The sequence below is a fragment of the Malus sylvestris genome, chromosome 13 (assembly GCF_916048215.2).
Source record: "Malus sylvestris chromosome 13, drMalSylv7.2, whole genome shotgun sequence".
In the NCBI taxonomy this organism is placed as follows: Eukaryota; Viridiplantae; Streptophyta; class Magnoliopsida; order Rosales; family Rosaceae; genus Malus; species Malus sylvestris.
In genome coordinates this window covers 10,153,184-10,171,308 of record NC_062272.1, presented here as the reverse complement: position 1 = coordinate 10,171,308, position 18,125 = coordinate 10,153,184, and the positions used below count along the sequence as shown (strand labels likewise).

Here is an 18,125-nt window from a genome sequence, read left to right as displayed (position 1 = left end):
GCTAAAATGTCGTTTGTATTAAGTTTAAGTGGTTTATCATGATTTTCATGTATTGATTTAGTGATTTTTCAAAATTTATCGGAATTCAAATATTTTAAGGTTAAAATGTTCATAAAATTAATTTAGGATTTTTTTAAGTTAATTTAAAAAAAAAAAGCCTTAATTCATTTTTTGATAATCTCGGGCTAAAATTTTAGGCCAGAAGGGTTGGAGCAGAAAAGTTGTTTCTGGGTTAAAACCTAAATTTTTTAGGTTATAAGTCAGGGTTGGAGATGATCTTAGTCGAGGTTGGCCCACTATATATGTATGTTTTTAGTATATTTATAAATTCATTGAACTCAACGGCTAAGATCTAATATGGTCAAATCCAAATTGTAAAAAAGAAAATCTAATGGTCCAAATTTAAATTTAACAGCTAAAGTAATTAAAAAATTATTTTATGTGTTTCATATTCTTTTGTTTCACGAGTTTCATGGTGTCAGTTAATTGCTTTTTTAATATTTATCAAAATCTATATATTTTTAGGTTACAATGTTCATAAAATTAAATTAGGATAGTCTACATAATTTTTTTTAAAGTTACTTTAGAAAAAAAAATTATCCTAAATTCCTTCTTTAATAATCTTAGACTAAAATTTAACCCATAAGGATTGGAGGAGGAAAATTGTTTTTGGATTAAAACCTAAATTTTTTAGGTTAAAAATTTTAAGTTTTAACCCAAGGGTTGGAGATGATCTTACAATCACCCTTGACGTTACTGCAAATCTCATTTTATATAAATTTGTAATGTTCTTTAGTGAGAAACACTTTTTTCTTCAAACTGATTATGTACTTATTCATTAATTAGATCAATCAACATCGTAATCTTTTTTTTTAAATGTCAATAATAGTGCAGCAAAAAGAAAAAATATGCCAATAATATCACTTGGCGGAGCATTATGAAGAATGTGCAAATCCAAGTTCACCCTATTCCATTCATACCAGAAAATGAACAGCATAATTCACCAATATAGGGATGGGTAGAAAGTAAGAAACACAACGAGTCACTGACCATTGATGAAGTTGATAGCTAGTGAAGGATCATATTCAACACTATTTACTAGATTTTTTGAAAAGAAAGAAAATCAAACTGATGGATCCTTGTTCGTTGACTCCGTACAAAATAAGTAAGATTGATAACTCGATAAGCATAAGAACTTTGGATTATTACAACAACTGGCCATATACGTGGAAGAAAACTGTGATCCTTAAAAAAATTTTAAAAAATGTACGACTTTGACTTTTGCTTCCGCATTCGTCGAGAAAATAATCTCTCTGCGCGAAAATGTTGATTGGTATTTATATATATTGTTAATTTGGTTGCATGCGGTTGTCATAGAAGTTGACAGTTATCGATCACACCGTACATTTTTTCTTAGACAGGGAAATATTACTTGTTTAAAGAATTAATTAATTGATTGATGTCAAACAACTACATTTTTCCGTACTTCTACGTACCAGTTGTAGTACCTGCACGTTGTCATGTTACAGTAATAAGATAACTTGGTTGACAATAAACCCTAGCAAAAATCTTATATATCGTCAAACCAGGAAAAAAGGACAAAACAAAAAAAAAATATCACCTTATTGCCGAAAGCAAATATAAATACATGGATGTCTAACAGTCTATGGATGTCTGTAGAGAGAGAGAGAGAGAGAGAGAGATGGCACGTTCCCTTGAAGAAACGCCAACATGGGCTGTTTCAGTATTTGCTTTGATTTTCTTCTTCCTATCCTTCCTCATCGACACTATTCTTCACCTTTTAACAAAGGTATGCATGTACTTACTACTGTATTTATATTATGTTACTGTCATATTAATCATGAAACATGAGATGGTTTCGAATGTAATTGGTTTTTGTTTCATCGTGATCAGTTTCTCAACAGTGGGAGAAGAAAATCCCTAAACAGGGCTTTGATGAAGTTCAAAACAGGTTATTGCAAGCCTTTGTTGATTGCACTCTACTCTATTTGCCACGAATTGCTCGTTGTCTTTCTGCATTTCTCAATTAGTCGAAAGTCTCTTATGATTATTTTTTCAGTGGAAGTTCGTGCTAAGACGCACAATAACCATTTACTTTGTTCTTAATTCATTTTCTTGTACTTTAAATATAGAAATGATGAAACTGGGTCTCATGTCACTGCTTCTAACGATATCAGAAGAACCAATATCACAAATCTGCGTTGGCCAAGCTGTGGCAAACACTTTTCTTCTATGCAAATATCCCGTTAACTCCTTAAACGTAGAACCTGCTGTCTCATCAGCCACGCAAGTCCCAAGCTCAAATTCCACCAATCGCTCTAAGGAAGTCAACGATCAAAACTATTGCGAGGCAAAGGTACAATTTATAGTTTATACGTAATATATGCAATGACTTGTAACAATCATGGACCTAATCAGGCTTAATATAGTAGTAATTTCATCTGATATATATGTTAATATATATGTAACGTAGCACGTGTTAAAAAACAGGTGACGTATAATTGTATACAACCCTTGATTGAGAATACCATAGTTTTTAATTTGGTTCAACCAATATTAATCAGTCCAAAAATACAGCTACCATGATACCATCCATTATATTATATTCTTTCATCCATCGTACTACTACTACTAGTGCCAGTAGTGTAGAGTCAATGGCAGCAGTTAATTTCTTTCCCTTTAATGACCTCACTTAATTTTTTTCTTCTCGTCAGATTAATAATATGACTTAATTAATAATAATAATAATAATAATATAATGGGATATGGTCGTTTGCGATTAATATATACATTTTTTAATGTGGTATTTAGGGGATGGTTCCTTTATTGCCAAGGGCAGGAGTCTTGCAGCTGAACATCTTAATCTCTCTGGTGACAGTTTTTCATGTGCTCTACTGCATCTTAACCATGTTTCTCGGGATGGCCAAGGTATCAAAACAAGTATCTTGCAATGTGGGCAACTCATATGCACATCCTTTATATAAGGCTAATAATACTAGTAATATTATTAAGGATATCACTTGTGTTACCACGCTTACGAATAACGAATTTTTATCGTCCGAACATTATAACTGGAACAGTTCATTCATTTTCTTTGTCATCATCTAATATACAAAAAAATATTCCATTTGGAGAGCGTTTAATCATCCATACTTGTTAAACTAAAATCAATGGTTTTTGGTAACAAGTAGTATCTTTATGATGAACTGTCCATTTATTTTATGCATATAAATGGCTAAACGATCTTCAAATTGAATAATTTTTTGCATATATGATCTTTAGATGATGATAAAGACAATGAATTGTTCTCATTATAATGTTCGGACGATAAAGGTTCGTTTATCGTAAGTGGGGGAAGGGACACAGGCATTAACTTATTATTAATATTCTTATTATTATTTTTGAATGATAATACTTGCATTCCTCCCTTGCCGGATGAGCTCATTTCCCAACATGAATAATGTATCTTAACCATTCAAATTTCATAATCGAAACTGTTCAATTTCTTAATCTTCATTTAAAAATTACCCCTACAAAAAATCATTTCATTTGCAAGCACATGATGATAAAGTTCACAACAACAATCAATAAGATTATTATTACCCATGTTTTACCTTATTGTAATCGTATTACGGTAGGTATTAGCCATAATTTAGTTATCATCATAATTACTATTTATTATTAGGATGGTGATATGCTAGAAAGACAAAATTAACATATTTGTTTACAAACTGCCCACTTTTATTAGAGTCTGCCATCAAGTTGTGTCAATTTTGTGTGTGTCCGACTAACTTTATTCTTTTTGGAAACATCACATTTGTCTATTTATCTAATCAAAATTAAATGACTACCTATATGATTTTGGAGAATACTTGCATCCCATGAGGGGATACACATATATCTCCATTTGCGAATAACATATCTTGAGCAAATAAACAATCGAAACCATTCAATTTCTTAATCGTCACACTTGAAGATCATTCTTAAAAAAAACATTCAATTCTAAAATCGTTTAATCATCCAAACATATAAAATAAATAAAATGGTCCATCATGAATATATATGTTACTAGTACCCACACCGTTGATTTGTTCTATACATTTTAATGACTAAAAGACCTTAAACTCAAATGATTTTTGTATAAGGGTGATCTTTTTAAATTAAATTAAAAAATTAAACGGTTCCGATTATGAAATTTGTAGGATGAATACATTATATGGGGAGAATGAGCTCATCCCCACAGAGGGGAAACGCAAGTATTATCCTATGATTTTTGTTTGAGCTACTTAATTTTTCGAGAATGCTTTCTCCAAATGATAATTAGTTTTGCAACTAAATTCTAATTAAATGTATTTCTCACTTACAATCTTATTAGGGCTCGGTTAATGATGTTGGCATGCATGCATGTGCTTTCTTCTTATAATTAAAGATTTGCGTCTTATAAGTTTATAACTTTCATCGAATTTTGATTCTGAGAAAAAACAGATGGGGAAATGGAATGCATGGGAGAATGAGACTCGAACACTTGAATATCAGATCCTTAATGGTAACTCTTTCCCTCTGTTCTGTAAGACTGTATTTAATAGTTACTCAGTATATATGTATTTACGCTCCACGCTTCTGAGGAAATTTTGTTATGTATATACAGATTCAAGGAGGTTCCAACTCATCCACCAAACTCCTTTTGGGAAAAGACATTTAAAGTTCTGGAGTAAACATCCTCTGCTGCTTTGGCCTGTAAGTCATAATATAATTGGATCCTTACGCCTGATTTCTTAATTTCGTACAGTAATTTCAGTACATCATACTGTTTTTAATTAAAGGAATAGGGATTCGAAATCGGGACTTATTCCAATATTATGGAAGAGAAATATTTCAAACAAAAAGATACAAAAGATTATAGTGATTTTTTGTTAGTTTAATACTAGACAAACATATACATATATTGAGATTAAGTTATTAGGAAATTAGTTCATACCAAACAAATGTTTTGACTTTTTCATTAAAGTCCAAAACTGGGTGTTAGTTTGAGTTTTCTTTTTGTTCCTTTTAGGTGCTATATTTTAATATGTAAGCATTTAGTTTAGGTACAAAGTTGTATATTCATAGGTTATATATATTGTAAGTATATGTATTAATGCAGACCAAATTAAAAATTCAATCCAAAAAGCTTTTATACGGCTATATGTTCATAAAATTTTGGTGTTGTGCAACTATTAATATTTCTTGTTTCTCTTCTTGCATTGCATGGTTTGTATAGGTTTGTTTTGCTCGACAGTTCTGTGGTTCAATCTCAAAAACTGATTACATGACTCTGCGGAATGGTTTCATTAGGGTAAGCAAGATCAAAGGTTATGCGTTGGCCTCGATTTAAAAAAAAAAATGTAAAAACATATGTGTGTGACTAATTTCTTATGTTTCATGTTTGACTTCACAGGCCAACTTTGCAGACGGCAACAACTTCAATTTCCTGAGATTCCTTGCAAGAGCTTTCGATGACGACTTTGAGCAAGTGGTTGGCATTAGGTACGAAAAAATACTCACTTTTAATAATGAGATAATGTCATAAACATAATGTATAACATTTTTAACAAATGAATAAGATACAGATGTGAGTTAAGTCAATTAATTAGAACAATGCATCATTTCTCTTTGTACCTAATTAATTTCAAATTTTCGTTGTTTAAGTAAATTTAAAGTAGTTTAGAATATCTTGTAAAAGAAACAAAAAGCATGATATTTTGGGAGACTCTTACTCATCAATCATTTGCCAAGTAGTAATACACAATTATATACCCCTAATCGATCACCAACTTGATTTAAATCATCTGCGCCATATTAACAACACAACCATTAATAATATACATTTTTCGTATCTTGCTACTCATGGTTAACACAAGATGCTTTAGCATGCTACCAATTATACGTAGAATATGATATTTTGGTAATCTCTTGCAGATTTTGGATCTGGCTCTTCTCTATCCTTTTCATATTTCTCAGTTCTCATGGTAAGAGTGGCTTAAGCTTATTGGAAAATAAAAGTAATATATATTATTTTATATTGATTGACGTTTAACATTTTCTTTGTTATGATTATTTATTTATTTATTATTTGCAGTGTTTTATGATCATTATTGGCTGCCATTCATTCCCTTACTGGTACGGCATCTATTATACAAAACAAAACAAATTAATCAACGCTTCAAGTTTCTATTTTTTTAATTACATATATAGATATTATATAATACTGCCAACTTTTTTCCTTTTCTTAAAGATTATATAACACTGCCGACTTTTTTACCTTTTCTCAAAGATTGTTATAGTCGTGGGAGCAAAGCTGGAGGTGATAATAACTAAAATGTGTGTGGAGAGCTGCAAGAATACTTCCGTTGTTCGAGGACGTGTTTTAGTGCAGCTCAATGATGACTTGTTTTGGTTTCGTCGACCCAGATGGCTTCTTCACCTCATCCAACTCGTCCTAATCCAGGTATACTTCAATGATTTTTATTAGGAATGATTCTTAAATGGATATTTAAAAACTAGACAGTTGAGGTTATTCAACGTCGTTACAAACACATGCATGCATGGATAACTATAAATAAGGTATTCATAAAATACAGTTCTTGTCAAACGTTTTACTGTTGTTATCACACTGAGAATTTGGTCACGCACATAAGTAAGAATTAATGACAGTTTATGATCTGCTTGTTACAAAACAAATTCACTTGATGATCTTCCTAATTATGATCAAGATTTAATGGCAGCCTCTAAATCTTGTATTTAAATTTTAAACAAGAACCACTGCAACAAAAGGGCCACTACGTAGGGATATTTCATTCAGTTCTAATATTTTTTAAGAACCAATTCGATCAATGATCCAGATTTACAGTCTGACAACATGTGCTAAACAGTGGCGACGAAACATTCCCCTTGTAGTATTTCCATATTATAAGAATGATATTGAATATAGCATTTGAACTGGTTTTGCAGAACTCCTTTCACCTGGCATTCTTAACCTGGACATGGGTAGGTATCTTATATAACTTGACAAATTCAAGCAATTTTTACTTCTTGTAATTAAAGCTGATCCTGTATATTGCCAATTGTTACAGTTTGAGTCTGGTTCAGGGTCTTGCTTAAATCGCAAAAGTGAAATCATAGCCATAAGGATTACCATGGGAGTGGTTGTGCAGTTAATTTGTGGTTATGTGACCCTGCCTCTCCATGTCCTTGTTACCCAGGTAAAGACTTATCTCTCCTTAACTAAGTGACTATGATTTCATATGTACTTTGACACCTAGGATTGGCTTAGATTGGATCGAAAAACTCATAGTATTCAAGGTATGTTGAAGGAAGAAATGACGAAATTTCCGTTCAACTTGAAGGTAGAAGATAGATTACTTATAAAGGACATCATCCCTTCCAATCCCCACAAAATGAAAATTATTCACCTCAACCCTTACACATACCTTGAATTATATGATTTCTTCAATCCAATCTAGGGCTGGTTTGGTATTGCTCTGCTTTGAAAAAAAGCTGCTTCTGCTGTGCTGTGAGAATAAGCAGCTGTGAAATATAGCTGTAGAGTGTTTGGTAAATTTTTTTGTAAAAATGCTTTTGAAAAAAAAAAGCAGTATTATAGTGTTTGGTAAACTTTTATGTAAAATAGATGTGAAAAAAAGCCGGTTTTTCAAAGCTAGGTTTTGCATCTTCTTGTTTTTGGCTTTTTTTTTCACCCAAAACTGTAAAAAAAAATTGAAGCTGAATGTTTACCAAACACAAAAAAACTCCCAGCTTTTTTTGATACTAGCTTTTTTCAAAATCACCTCAGTACCAAACCAGTCCCTAATCATGTGCACCAAACAAGAGTGTGAATCCGACTCCCACATCGGGAAATTAAGGGACCTTATATGTGATCCTAAGGAGTTTAGTTCATTTCCATATTGTCAAATAGTTTTACGATGAAATGTGGAACATCATCTAAAGGTCCTTCAGATGTAGTACCCTTAAGAAAATGTGGATATATATTGAGATTGAAAGAATTGAGATACAAAGAGTAATGGATAGTAATTTCAAAATCAATGACATTACTTCTTCTTTTTTGTTTTTCCTTTTCATTAATGGTTGGTTTACTTGATAGATGGGTTCTGGCATGAGGAGAGCAGTGTTTACTGAATCTGTAGTTGAAGGCCTCCAAAACTGGCACAAGAAAGCAAGACACAGTCTTTCCAAGAGCAGATCCATTTCAAGGAGCCACTCCCACTCATCGTCGCATCTTGCACACAATATTGACACAACTGAAGTTTCGGATAAAATAGTTAAGGAAGCTCCAGACTCTGATCAGCGTTTTCCACCTCCTGTAGCGGTAAGCTCTTCTTCAACCTCTGAAATCACAGAAGAGGAAGTCCCACAAAAAGCTCCACCAACCCCATACATAACAAGTTTATCCGTTATTCCAGAAATCACCAAAGAGGAAGAAAATCCGAAGATCGTTGCAAGCACTGTGACTTATGATGGTGAGATATCTTTTGGGAGCAGTTGGAAATTTGAAAGTAGCAAGCGTCATGGGACAGAAATCACTGAAGTGATTGATGAAGACCATGACTCTGATATATTAGCTACTTTTGATCAACAACCAACTACAAGCACATAACTCTTTGTGCACCTTGTAAAATGCTTTACGATATCATGTTACTATTTGTATAAAATGAAATAAATATAAAGTAATGATAGAGAGGGACAATACGTTGTTGATATTTCGCATTTAACGTTTTAAGCACTAAATCGACAATCTCCTAGAACATATAATCCGTCTTTCCTAATAGAGCTAGATTTCAGAGCATAACGTGGAGGATGATATTAAGCAATGTTCAACGTTATGGACCAAAGTGATGAGTTTCAAAAACCTCAGTGACCGTGAAAATTTTAAAGCTGTCAACAAATCACCGGATCCAAAGGAAAGAATTATGTGATACTTATAACAGAGACTGAATTTCAATGGTGAATAATCATGTTATTACTTCTTGTAAACTGCTTGGTACAAGTGAAATTCTTAGTAGAATGGAAGCTTACATGAGCCGATAGTATAATGCCTACCAAAACTGGTTGTGGAGCAACTGGATGGAAGCCGTAGATGCTCCTCGTTATACTTGACCGTCACGAGACAAAGCCCATGAGGTGGAGTAAACATGGTATATTTGGCAAGCGCCCTACGATCTCGTGTTGCCAATAGCTTGGGAACAATATCAGGAGGAAGCGCTTCCCTTCCAATTTGAATCAGCAGAGCAACCTGCAGTGGTGTAAAAATGCAAATGCTTATGGATCCGTTGCTTGGAACTAAAAAGACATTAACTTCTGACAAAAATGGTTAAAATGAATGCTTCACCATGTTCCGGACTTGTCTGTATAAGAAGCCGGAGCCTTCAACTTCTAGCTGTAAAAGAGCTCCCTAAACAAGGATATGACTAAAGAATCAGTTATTTATTGATACAAAAATGAAACACAAGTGCTAATCAAATTGGTTTAAGATGATTATACAGAAATATCAATCAATGAAAAGTAATGCAGAGAACTCTAACATTCAACTACTGTTCAAGAAATCTTGTGGGTTTTGGTTGCTACCATTTCAATGACATCAAAACGGAATATATCCTTCACTGGATCACGCACTCGTTCCTTCTGGGAGGCATTGACAAAAGCAGAGAAATCATGCTTTCCAATAAAATACTTTGAAGCTTCTCGCATAACAGCGGCGTTTAGCTTATGAGCACTATGGTAAGCATAGTGACGCTGAAATGGATCCATGAATGTGTCGTTATATATTTTGTAATGATAAATCTTGCTTTTCGCTGAAAAACGAGCATGGAATTCAGGCACTGCAGGGCTGATCTCCCTAACTCGGATATCATCAGGAAGAAGACCGTTAAGAGCAGCATGAATGCTTTCAATGCTGTCATAGTTGAAAGGTGTGACAAAGTGTGCAACCTGAAAAGCTCAACTGCAAGTAAGTCTGTGATATGTTGTTGGTTGTGAAAATGCTTGTTGTGAGAAAGTCAGACCTGACCCCAGGCATGTACTCCTTTATCTGTCCTACTTGCACCAACGAAATGAAGATCCTTCCTTTCCAGCTTTGTTGCGCCCATTAGAGCATTCTCCACAAAGCACTGTATTGTAGGCGGTGAACTCTGGTATTGCCATCCTGTCACATTCATTGAGGTGTTGGGAGATGATTGATGCAGAAAGTTGGAGCTTAACAACAAGTTGAGAACTTTTGAAATGGGCATCTTAAATATCTCAAACTGGAGAGGTTCTTGGGTGTCACCGGTTGTATACAACCATAAACCTATCTCTCCCGTCCCAGGCATGATGAGATAGACCCAAGGCAGACACATGATTATATATAACTGGTAATACGGCAGATTTCTCCTCAACTTGACAACAAAGAATGACCTTCACGACTATAAGGTGCCCGATTTACAAAAAGAACAAATCACTAGCACAAGTAAGATGCACAAAGTTGGAAGTTGAGGAAAATGTAAAATCCTTCTCAGCGGCGTTATGTCAAATATATCATAGAATCATTTTCTAAGCAGAGCTTATTGTCAGCAGAAACTTTTTTCCCTTATATACAAGCGATATTATACCTTAAACTAATCAAAGTTGTGGGGAGGGATTCGAAATCAGGTGCACAGAAGAGCATATTTACGCTAGCCAATGTAATTCTCATCGAAACTTAAAATCGAAAAATAAAGAAACCACTTTTTCCTTCAATATTAGCAATTGGGTTCCTCACAAACGTAATAATTAGCAAAACCCAAGACTTGCCAACGCCTAACAAAGCAAAGCACATCACAATTGAAGCAGGAGGAGGGCAAAGCTCAAAGCTTTGAATTTTAATGGAAGAAAGAAATAACCTGCATAACGGGTGCCGTCATAAGCAATCACCAAACGCCACTTGTACCCACCATCCCCTGTCTGTTTCCTTGCCATTTGCTCTCCAATTCCATCCTTTTTCTTCTGCAAAATTTACCCATTTCTATTATCACCATTGTGTGTGTGTGTGTGAGAGAGAGAGAGAGAGAGAGAGACTACCGAGCTGCTTATAGAAGTTGTGGGAATTGGAGGAGAGAGAGAGCCGTTACGATTTGGAGGAGAAGGAAGGCCTACTACAACTGCATGACTACCCATCTTCTCATCTCTCCACTCAAAAAAACCCACAAACGTCTGTCACATTGTTTTCACTCATTACATTGCAATTCCAAAGGGTTTAAGACACGGGAAATCAAATCTTCAGCCGTTCCAAAAGTCAAAAGCAATGAAGAAGCAAGATGAACGGTCTAAAGACGCGGATGTACCGCGAGTCCACGACTAAGCTGCAATCCTGATGCAGTGAATCACAAAGGCAGATGACTTACCTGGTACGGCCTTACCGTCACTATGTGGTTTCATGCTGTTAGTACCATATTATATTGGATATCGTTACTTATACTTTCAAACATTGAGTCTATGATCTATGTAAAAGGGAATGAGTCTTTAGTCTATAAAAGAGACTCCTCACCCTCACAATGGGAATGTCTCACAACCCTCTCACAAACCTTCTCATATTCAAAGCAAAGATCTCTCAAACTCTCTCTTTCTCTGGGGGACTCCCCCTCACACTTGTAATCCATACATACAGTTACAGAGAAATACAATCAACATCAGTGTGGACATAGCCCAAACATTGGGGTGAACCACGATACATCTTGTGTTATTTACTTTCTTGCAGATTCACGGTTTGATTTACGTTGTTCCAAGACCCTTCCGGTTTTGTGCATCAACATTTGGCGCTGTCTGTGGGAATCGACACGAAAAACTATGTCAGTTCTCTCTCAATTTTTCATCTCACCACCGTGAAACCTCACCACAATATCCACCGAGAATCTGCAAAACCCAAGAAATCTCTCTCTCTCTTCTCCTCTTCATTTCCGACCTTCTTTCTCTCTCTCTCTCTCTCTCTCTCTCTCTCTCTCTCTATCTGAGATTATGAGCACAGAAACAAAACAAACAAAAGTGATTAATTAAGATTAATCCAAGAAGAAAATCCAGTAAAAAGAGATTAGGCTAGAGAGAAAGTGTGAGAGTAAGCTATCAAATGCGTCCGGAGTCGAGCTTATCAGGCGGAGGCAGAGGAAAATGAGGAAGTGGTGGCGGCCCAGAGATAGAATTTTCATCATCTGCAAATGCATCTGCTGCATCAACTTCATCGTCTTCTTCACCATCTCCATCTGGGAAGTGGAGCAGAGATCCTGAAGATGAGGTTTAACTCAACAATTTCCACTCTCACAAGTGTTATCTCAGCGAGATTATGGCATCTATTTTGAATGGACTCACAGTTGGAGATCCACTCCTTCTCCCTGACAATCTCATGGAATCTCCAGCAAGGTCTAATACCTTGTTTTATCCAAGTCTGTTGGTGATAACCGTGATATCATATGACTCAAACATAATGGGCCATCTGATGGTATAGACCGTATAGTTTCGACTGGATGTGGTTATGATGCACTCATATAAGCTTCATTTTGCAAGAATGTAATCGTACTTTTAACTGTCATACTTTGGGAATACATATAAGATCCGAACAGCGTCGGATCCTCCTTCTCAATGCCGCTTGGAAATTCCCCTCATCTTGATGGGAAGTATGCAATATTTGGGAAAGTTAACCAAGGTGATGAGACATTGAGAGCGCTTGAGGAACTCCCTACACATCAGGAAGGTACATTTCGGATCTCAGATTTGGATGAGGCCTCTGCTCATAATTCCACTACTAGAGCAATGATGAACAAACAGAGAAGATAAGAATTTTATTCTTACAACCTGCAAGCCATCAGAAGATGCCATCAACTTTTGAAAAAGAAAACTTTCATCATGCATGTTCCTACTTTTCTGAAGAAGCCACTGGGAAAAGCGGAGATAAGATTCCTGTTCTCATAATAATTCATTATTTCCTTATCTACCATAAAAAAAAAGGGCAAAATGTCGGCAAGCCCATAATAGTGGGCTGGAATGTTATGTGGAGGGCGAAGACCCATATGCCCAAAAGAGCCAGGCTTTATGGCTTTAAACTCCAACCTACATCCTTCCACTTAAAGGTTCACCCTCTATTATCTCCAACCAGGTAATCAAAAGTATGTCCAGTACTCTAAAATTATTCGGCAGTCTGCCGCTATTATCATCAACCAGGTGATCAAAAGTACGTCCAGTATTGCAAAATTATACATAAGCATCACTCATGTCAATTATACATAAACATTCATGAGCATCACTCATGTCAATTATACATAAACATTCATGAGCATCACTCATGTCAACATTCATGAGCATCACTCATGTCAACATCCATGAGCATCACTCATGTCAATCAACATAAACATTCATGAGCATCACTCATGTCAATCAACTTTGAAAGCTTCATTTACAGATATCCAGCTTCAGAAGCTTCATTTACAAAAGCTCCAGCTGCAAAGCTTCACTTTCAAAGCTTCACCTACAAAAGCTTCAATGCATGGTATACAAAGACCGCCTCCGAACAACCGCCACTTCGGCCCATACATGGATTGAATTTGAAGTCTCCAGGCAACAGACTCTATTGACTGAAGACTTGGGGGACTAAACTATGTACCATATATTGGGCTTCCGTAACTGGGCCTCATGAAAAATACTTGGGGGACTTAGCCCATTATTTATGTACTGATGAGCAAACCCTTATTCTATAAAAGGGACTCCCTCACTTTCATTAGAGAGCACCCATTATTCATGTACGGAGGAGCAAACCCTTATTTTATAAAAGGGACTCCCTCACCTCCATTAGAGAGCATCGCCGCCAGCTGAGTAACCGCCTCGTCGCGAGCATCACTCCTAACCTATCACTTATGTATTGAGAAGCGATCCCTTATTCTATAAAATGGACTCTCTCACCTTCAACACCACAAGCCGAGCCAACCAAGGCAACATAAGCCACAAGCCAAGTAGCCTCGCAACATGTGCTACTTCTAGTTGAGCATCATTTCACATTGAGCATCACCTCATATTGAGTATCAGTTCTAGACGACATCTCGTTACTTCGGCCCACACATAGACTAAATTTCAAGTCTCCAGCCAAAAGACTCTCTTGACTAAAGACTTGGGGGACTACTGTTAGTACCATATTATATTGGGCCTCGTTACTTGGGCTTCCAGACATTGAGCCTATGATCTATGTAAAAGGGGAGGAGCCCTTAGTCTATAAAAAAGACTTCTCACCCTCACAATGGGAAGGCCTCACAACCCTCTCACAAACCCTCACATATTCAGAGCAAAGCTCTCTCAAACTCTCTCTTTCTCTAGGGGACTCCCCCTCACACTTGTAATCCATACATACAGTTACAGAGAAATACAATTAACATCAGTGTGGACATAGCCCAAACATTGGGGTGAACCACGATCATCTTGTGTTTTTTACTTTCTTGCAGATTCACGGTCGGATTTACGTTGTTCCAAGAGCCCTCCGGTTTTGTGCATCAACACATGCTAATAAATAAAAGGGTAAATCTCTATCAGGATCGACCCTGAGTATTTGGGGGCCCTGTGCAAAATTTTGATGGATGCTCTTCATTTTTTTTATGTTATATTTTTTTATTATTTTTTTTCAATTTTTGCATCTATAAAAGTAAAATATTACAAGTTTTTGTAACAAAAATAAGTTGTTTGATTGGGCATGCTTTTTTCCTTACGTTCAAAGGTCTTGAGTTCGATACACGTTGGATGCGATTTTGTTATCTCCTTTTTATGTTTACAAATTTGCAAAAGCTAAAAAAATAGAAAAGCAATATCAAAGGTATTCGAACCCAACACATGGGTCATAAGGTAAAAAAGCTAAACCGCTAGCGCTAGAACCACAGATAAAATTATCTTTTGCATCTAATCTATTTCTATGCATCTGTATACATGTAATGAAAATTTGGGGGCCCTTTTAAATCGGGGGCCCTGTGCCGTGATACCTTTTGCACACCCTCAGGACCGGCTCTGATCTTTGTTTTGGTTTCGTGGTTTTTAACATTTAGTACATCAAGTTTTTTTCGTTCTAGAGTCATACCTAAAGTGTAAAATTTGGGACAGTCTCATACATCCGTTAGTCAAACTGTTTAGTATCCCATTAACTATGACGTGGCGCCCATGTGGGCAATGACAGGGTGTCACGTGTCATCCACGTGGAAATTAAAAATAAATTATTTATAAAATAAATAAATAAATAAATAAAATTTAAAAAAAATTAAAAAAAAAAAACCCTTCATCTTCCTCGAATCCCACCCGTGCCCACCCTCCCATCTCCCACCTCTTCGTCTTCCCCAAATCCTTTTCTTCCCTTTTTTTTTATACTGCAAATATCATATTTCACCATCAAACACACATTCAAACCCCCCAAAGAAACAAACTTTCATGCAAAACTTTACCAGGAAATCACAAAAGCATGAAGCTTCACATTTATGCAAAGTTAAAAAAATAAAAAATAAAAAATAAAAAAACCCCTCAATTCCCCAAGTCTTGAAACTTCAATGGAAACTGGTTTCACTGATAAAAACGATCAATTTCAGCCTCATTCGCACTTAGCCAGCCTCAATCAAACCCTCCCCCAAAATGTGCAATCTGCAACTAAAGACTTCATGCCACAATCTTCAACAAACCCACATCACCATTTGTGACTACCCGTGCCCACCCTCCCACCCTTCCATCACCCTCCCACCCCAGTCGTCACCGGATACGCTCAGTGTTCATATGCCTCTCGGCTCGTGACCAACAATGATTTACATCCTCTGCAACTCCTGGATCTACCTCTTAATCTTTGCCTAAGACATCACCAGTTCTCTGTTGTGGCGATCTTCAGGAAATCAGGGTTTGTCGGCAAGTCAGTGATCGGAGTTGTTGGAGGGGATCCATCGAGAGACCCGATCTGAACCGAAGTCGTGACCGGAGCAGTCGAAAAGGATCCATTGGTGTTGTTAGGGGTGTAGCAGAGGGAGCGGAGTGGGGTTGGTCGGGGGTGTTACAGTTGATTTCGCAGGAGCGATGAGAAGAGTCCGGGTATAAGTGGTGCAAGAGAAAGAGTGTTGGGGGGTAGGTGAAAGGGTGGGTGATGGGAGGGTAGGAGGGTGGGCACGGGTGGGATTTGGGGAAGACGAAGAGGTGGGTGATGGGAGGGTGGGCACGGGTGCGATTTGGGAAAGATGAAGGTTTTTTTTTTATAATTTTTATTATATTAATTAATTTTGTTTATACCATATTTAGGGCCTCCGTATTTAGACCTCGTATAAATACTCGGGGGACTTAAATGTAATTATGTAATAAAGGAATGGGTAAATATGTAATTAGGGGACGAGCCCTTATTCTATAAAAGGGCCTCCTCACCCTCACAAACCCTAAGTCTCTCCTATCTAGAGCAAAACTCTCACACTCTCTCCCTCACAAATACTCTCACTCTCAGAGCTCTCTCTCCCTCAAATAAATACAATCAGTGTGGACGTAGCCCAAACCTTGGGGTGAACCACGATACATCTTATGTTATTTACATTTCATGCAGATTCACGGTCGGATTTACGTTGTTCCAAGACCTCCGGTTTTGTGCATCAACATTTGGCGCCGTCTGTGGGAATCGATACGAAAAGTTGTGTCTGTTCTCTTTCATTTTTTCACCTTCACTGTGAATCTGCAAAATCATAAAAAAAAACCAGTCCATTTGAGCAAACGAAAAGCGAAGAAAGAATATCTGAGTGAGCTGAGAGACTGAATGAGATGAAGAAAAATGGCGATTTTTAGCCAAGATTCCGAGGGCTTTTCGAGAGCTCACTGAAAACGTTCGACAGCGACTCCTCCATCTTCTTCCACAAGGTCTCTTGCAAGCTGCTCGACAGCCTCGCCAAGCTGAAGCTCTCATTCACAAAAAATTCGAACGAGAACTCCAAAACGACGACGGAGATCTCGTCGTTTCAGTCCATGTGCACGCTTCCACCGGTGGGGTGGTCCAGAACCCACAATAACTAGAAAGGTTCTTCCATCTGCCTTGCATCAAACTGCCCCCGTGGACCTCCGGTTCGATTCCCTTTCTGGCTTCGAAACCTCCAACCCCCACGCTGTCGGTACAACAATCCAGGGTTTGACCTCTCATCCACGGGTAAGTCACGCGATGTCGATACCCTTCATATAGCCAAGATTATTTCCTGTCTCAGCACTGAGAATCACACGGTGTTTGTTGTTCGGTCGGGGGTGTACGAAAATTGGCTTCAGTTAACGTCGTCTTCATCAGCTTCACCGTCACCGTTACCATCAGTCACAATCCGTGGTTTTGTCCCCGGTGATTTCAAGTGTTATGGTTCTGACTACAGCTACTGATGAGATGCCGGATTTGTTAGGGGATGTTTGGGGTGGTGTTAGGTTGACTTGGTCAACGCCTGACTGTCCTGATTGTGAAACCTGTGGTGAAGACTGTGGGTTTAACAGAGATGCTGATCGGATTATGTGCTCGAATATTCTTGTGCTCAAATATTATATGCTCGAATATTTAACAGAAAAGTTTGTTGAATCCCAATGCAGCAGAGTTTGTTCCCTTTTCCCTCAGATCTCCGTCATCTGGAAGCGCCAGCACAGCTCAGGGCGCAAAAAAGTTTTCTTCCGCTGGAACATTTGGAAAAGCAGTACTAGATCGAACAGAATCTTCTACATCAAACAATTCTGATGACGAGGCCCACCAGTACTGGTGCCACCAGCTCCCTGTTGATATTACCCCTGACTTTAAGGTCATGTGGGAAGATGAGTCGCAAGGCCTTGGGAACCTTTCTTTGGCAGGTTTATCCTTACACGATGATGTTGAAACAACACGGTTTGCTGCCTCTACGGGCAGTGGATATTTATTAAAGCAGCTGTCATGGATCCGGAACCGACGAGGTGCAGGAGAACAGATGGTAAGAAATGGCGGTGCTCGAGAGATGTGATGGCGGGTCAGAAGCACTATAAGAGCCATGTGCACCATGGCAGAAACTGATTCAAGAATGCTAGACCGGCCACACCGGAACCACCACCTCAAAGTAGCCTTT

The 18,125-nt window shown here is 37.3% G+C and overlaps 2 protein-coding genes across 2 annotated transcripts; one reads left to right on the top strand and one right to left on the bottom strand.

Moving 5' to 3' along the window:
• Positions 1-1,702: 1,702 nt before the first annotated feature.
• On the top strand, positions 1,703-8,674 carry LOC126595230 (MLO-like protein 12). The gene is made up of 14 exons (XM_050261597.1): positions 1,703-1,810; positions 1,915-1,972; positions 2,154-2,377; positions 2,833-2,949; positions 4,507-4,567; positions 4,670-4,758; positions 5,282-5,356; positions 5,459-5,547; positions 5,980-6,029; positions 6,140-6,180; positions 6,335-6,508; positions 7,012-7,047; positions 7,134-7,262; positions 8,162-8,674. Exons 1-14 carry the CDS (start codon positions 1,703-1,705, stop codon positions 8,672-8,674), a joined length of 1,764 nt encoding a protein of 587 aa, XP_050117554.1.
• A 339-nt stretch (positions 8,675-9,013) lies between these two features.
• On the bottom strand, positions 9,014-11,272 carry LOC126594817 (uncharacterized). The gene is made up of 6 exons (XM_050261069.1): positions 11,113-11,272; positions 10,935-11,037; positions 10,080-10,219; positions 9,643-10,005; positions 9,407-9,469; positions 9,014-9,310 (listed from the first exon to the last, which is right to left on the bottom strand). The coding sequence occupies exons 1-6, from the start codon at positions 11,206-11,208 to the stop codon at positions 9,074-9,076; spliced, it is 1,002 nt and encodes a 333-aa protein (XP_050117026.1). The 5' UTR covers positions 11,209-11,272; the 3' UTR covers positions 9,014-9,073.
• Positions 11,273-18,125: the final 6,853 nt, after the last annotated feature.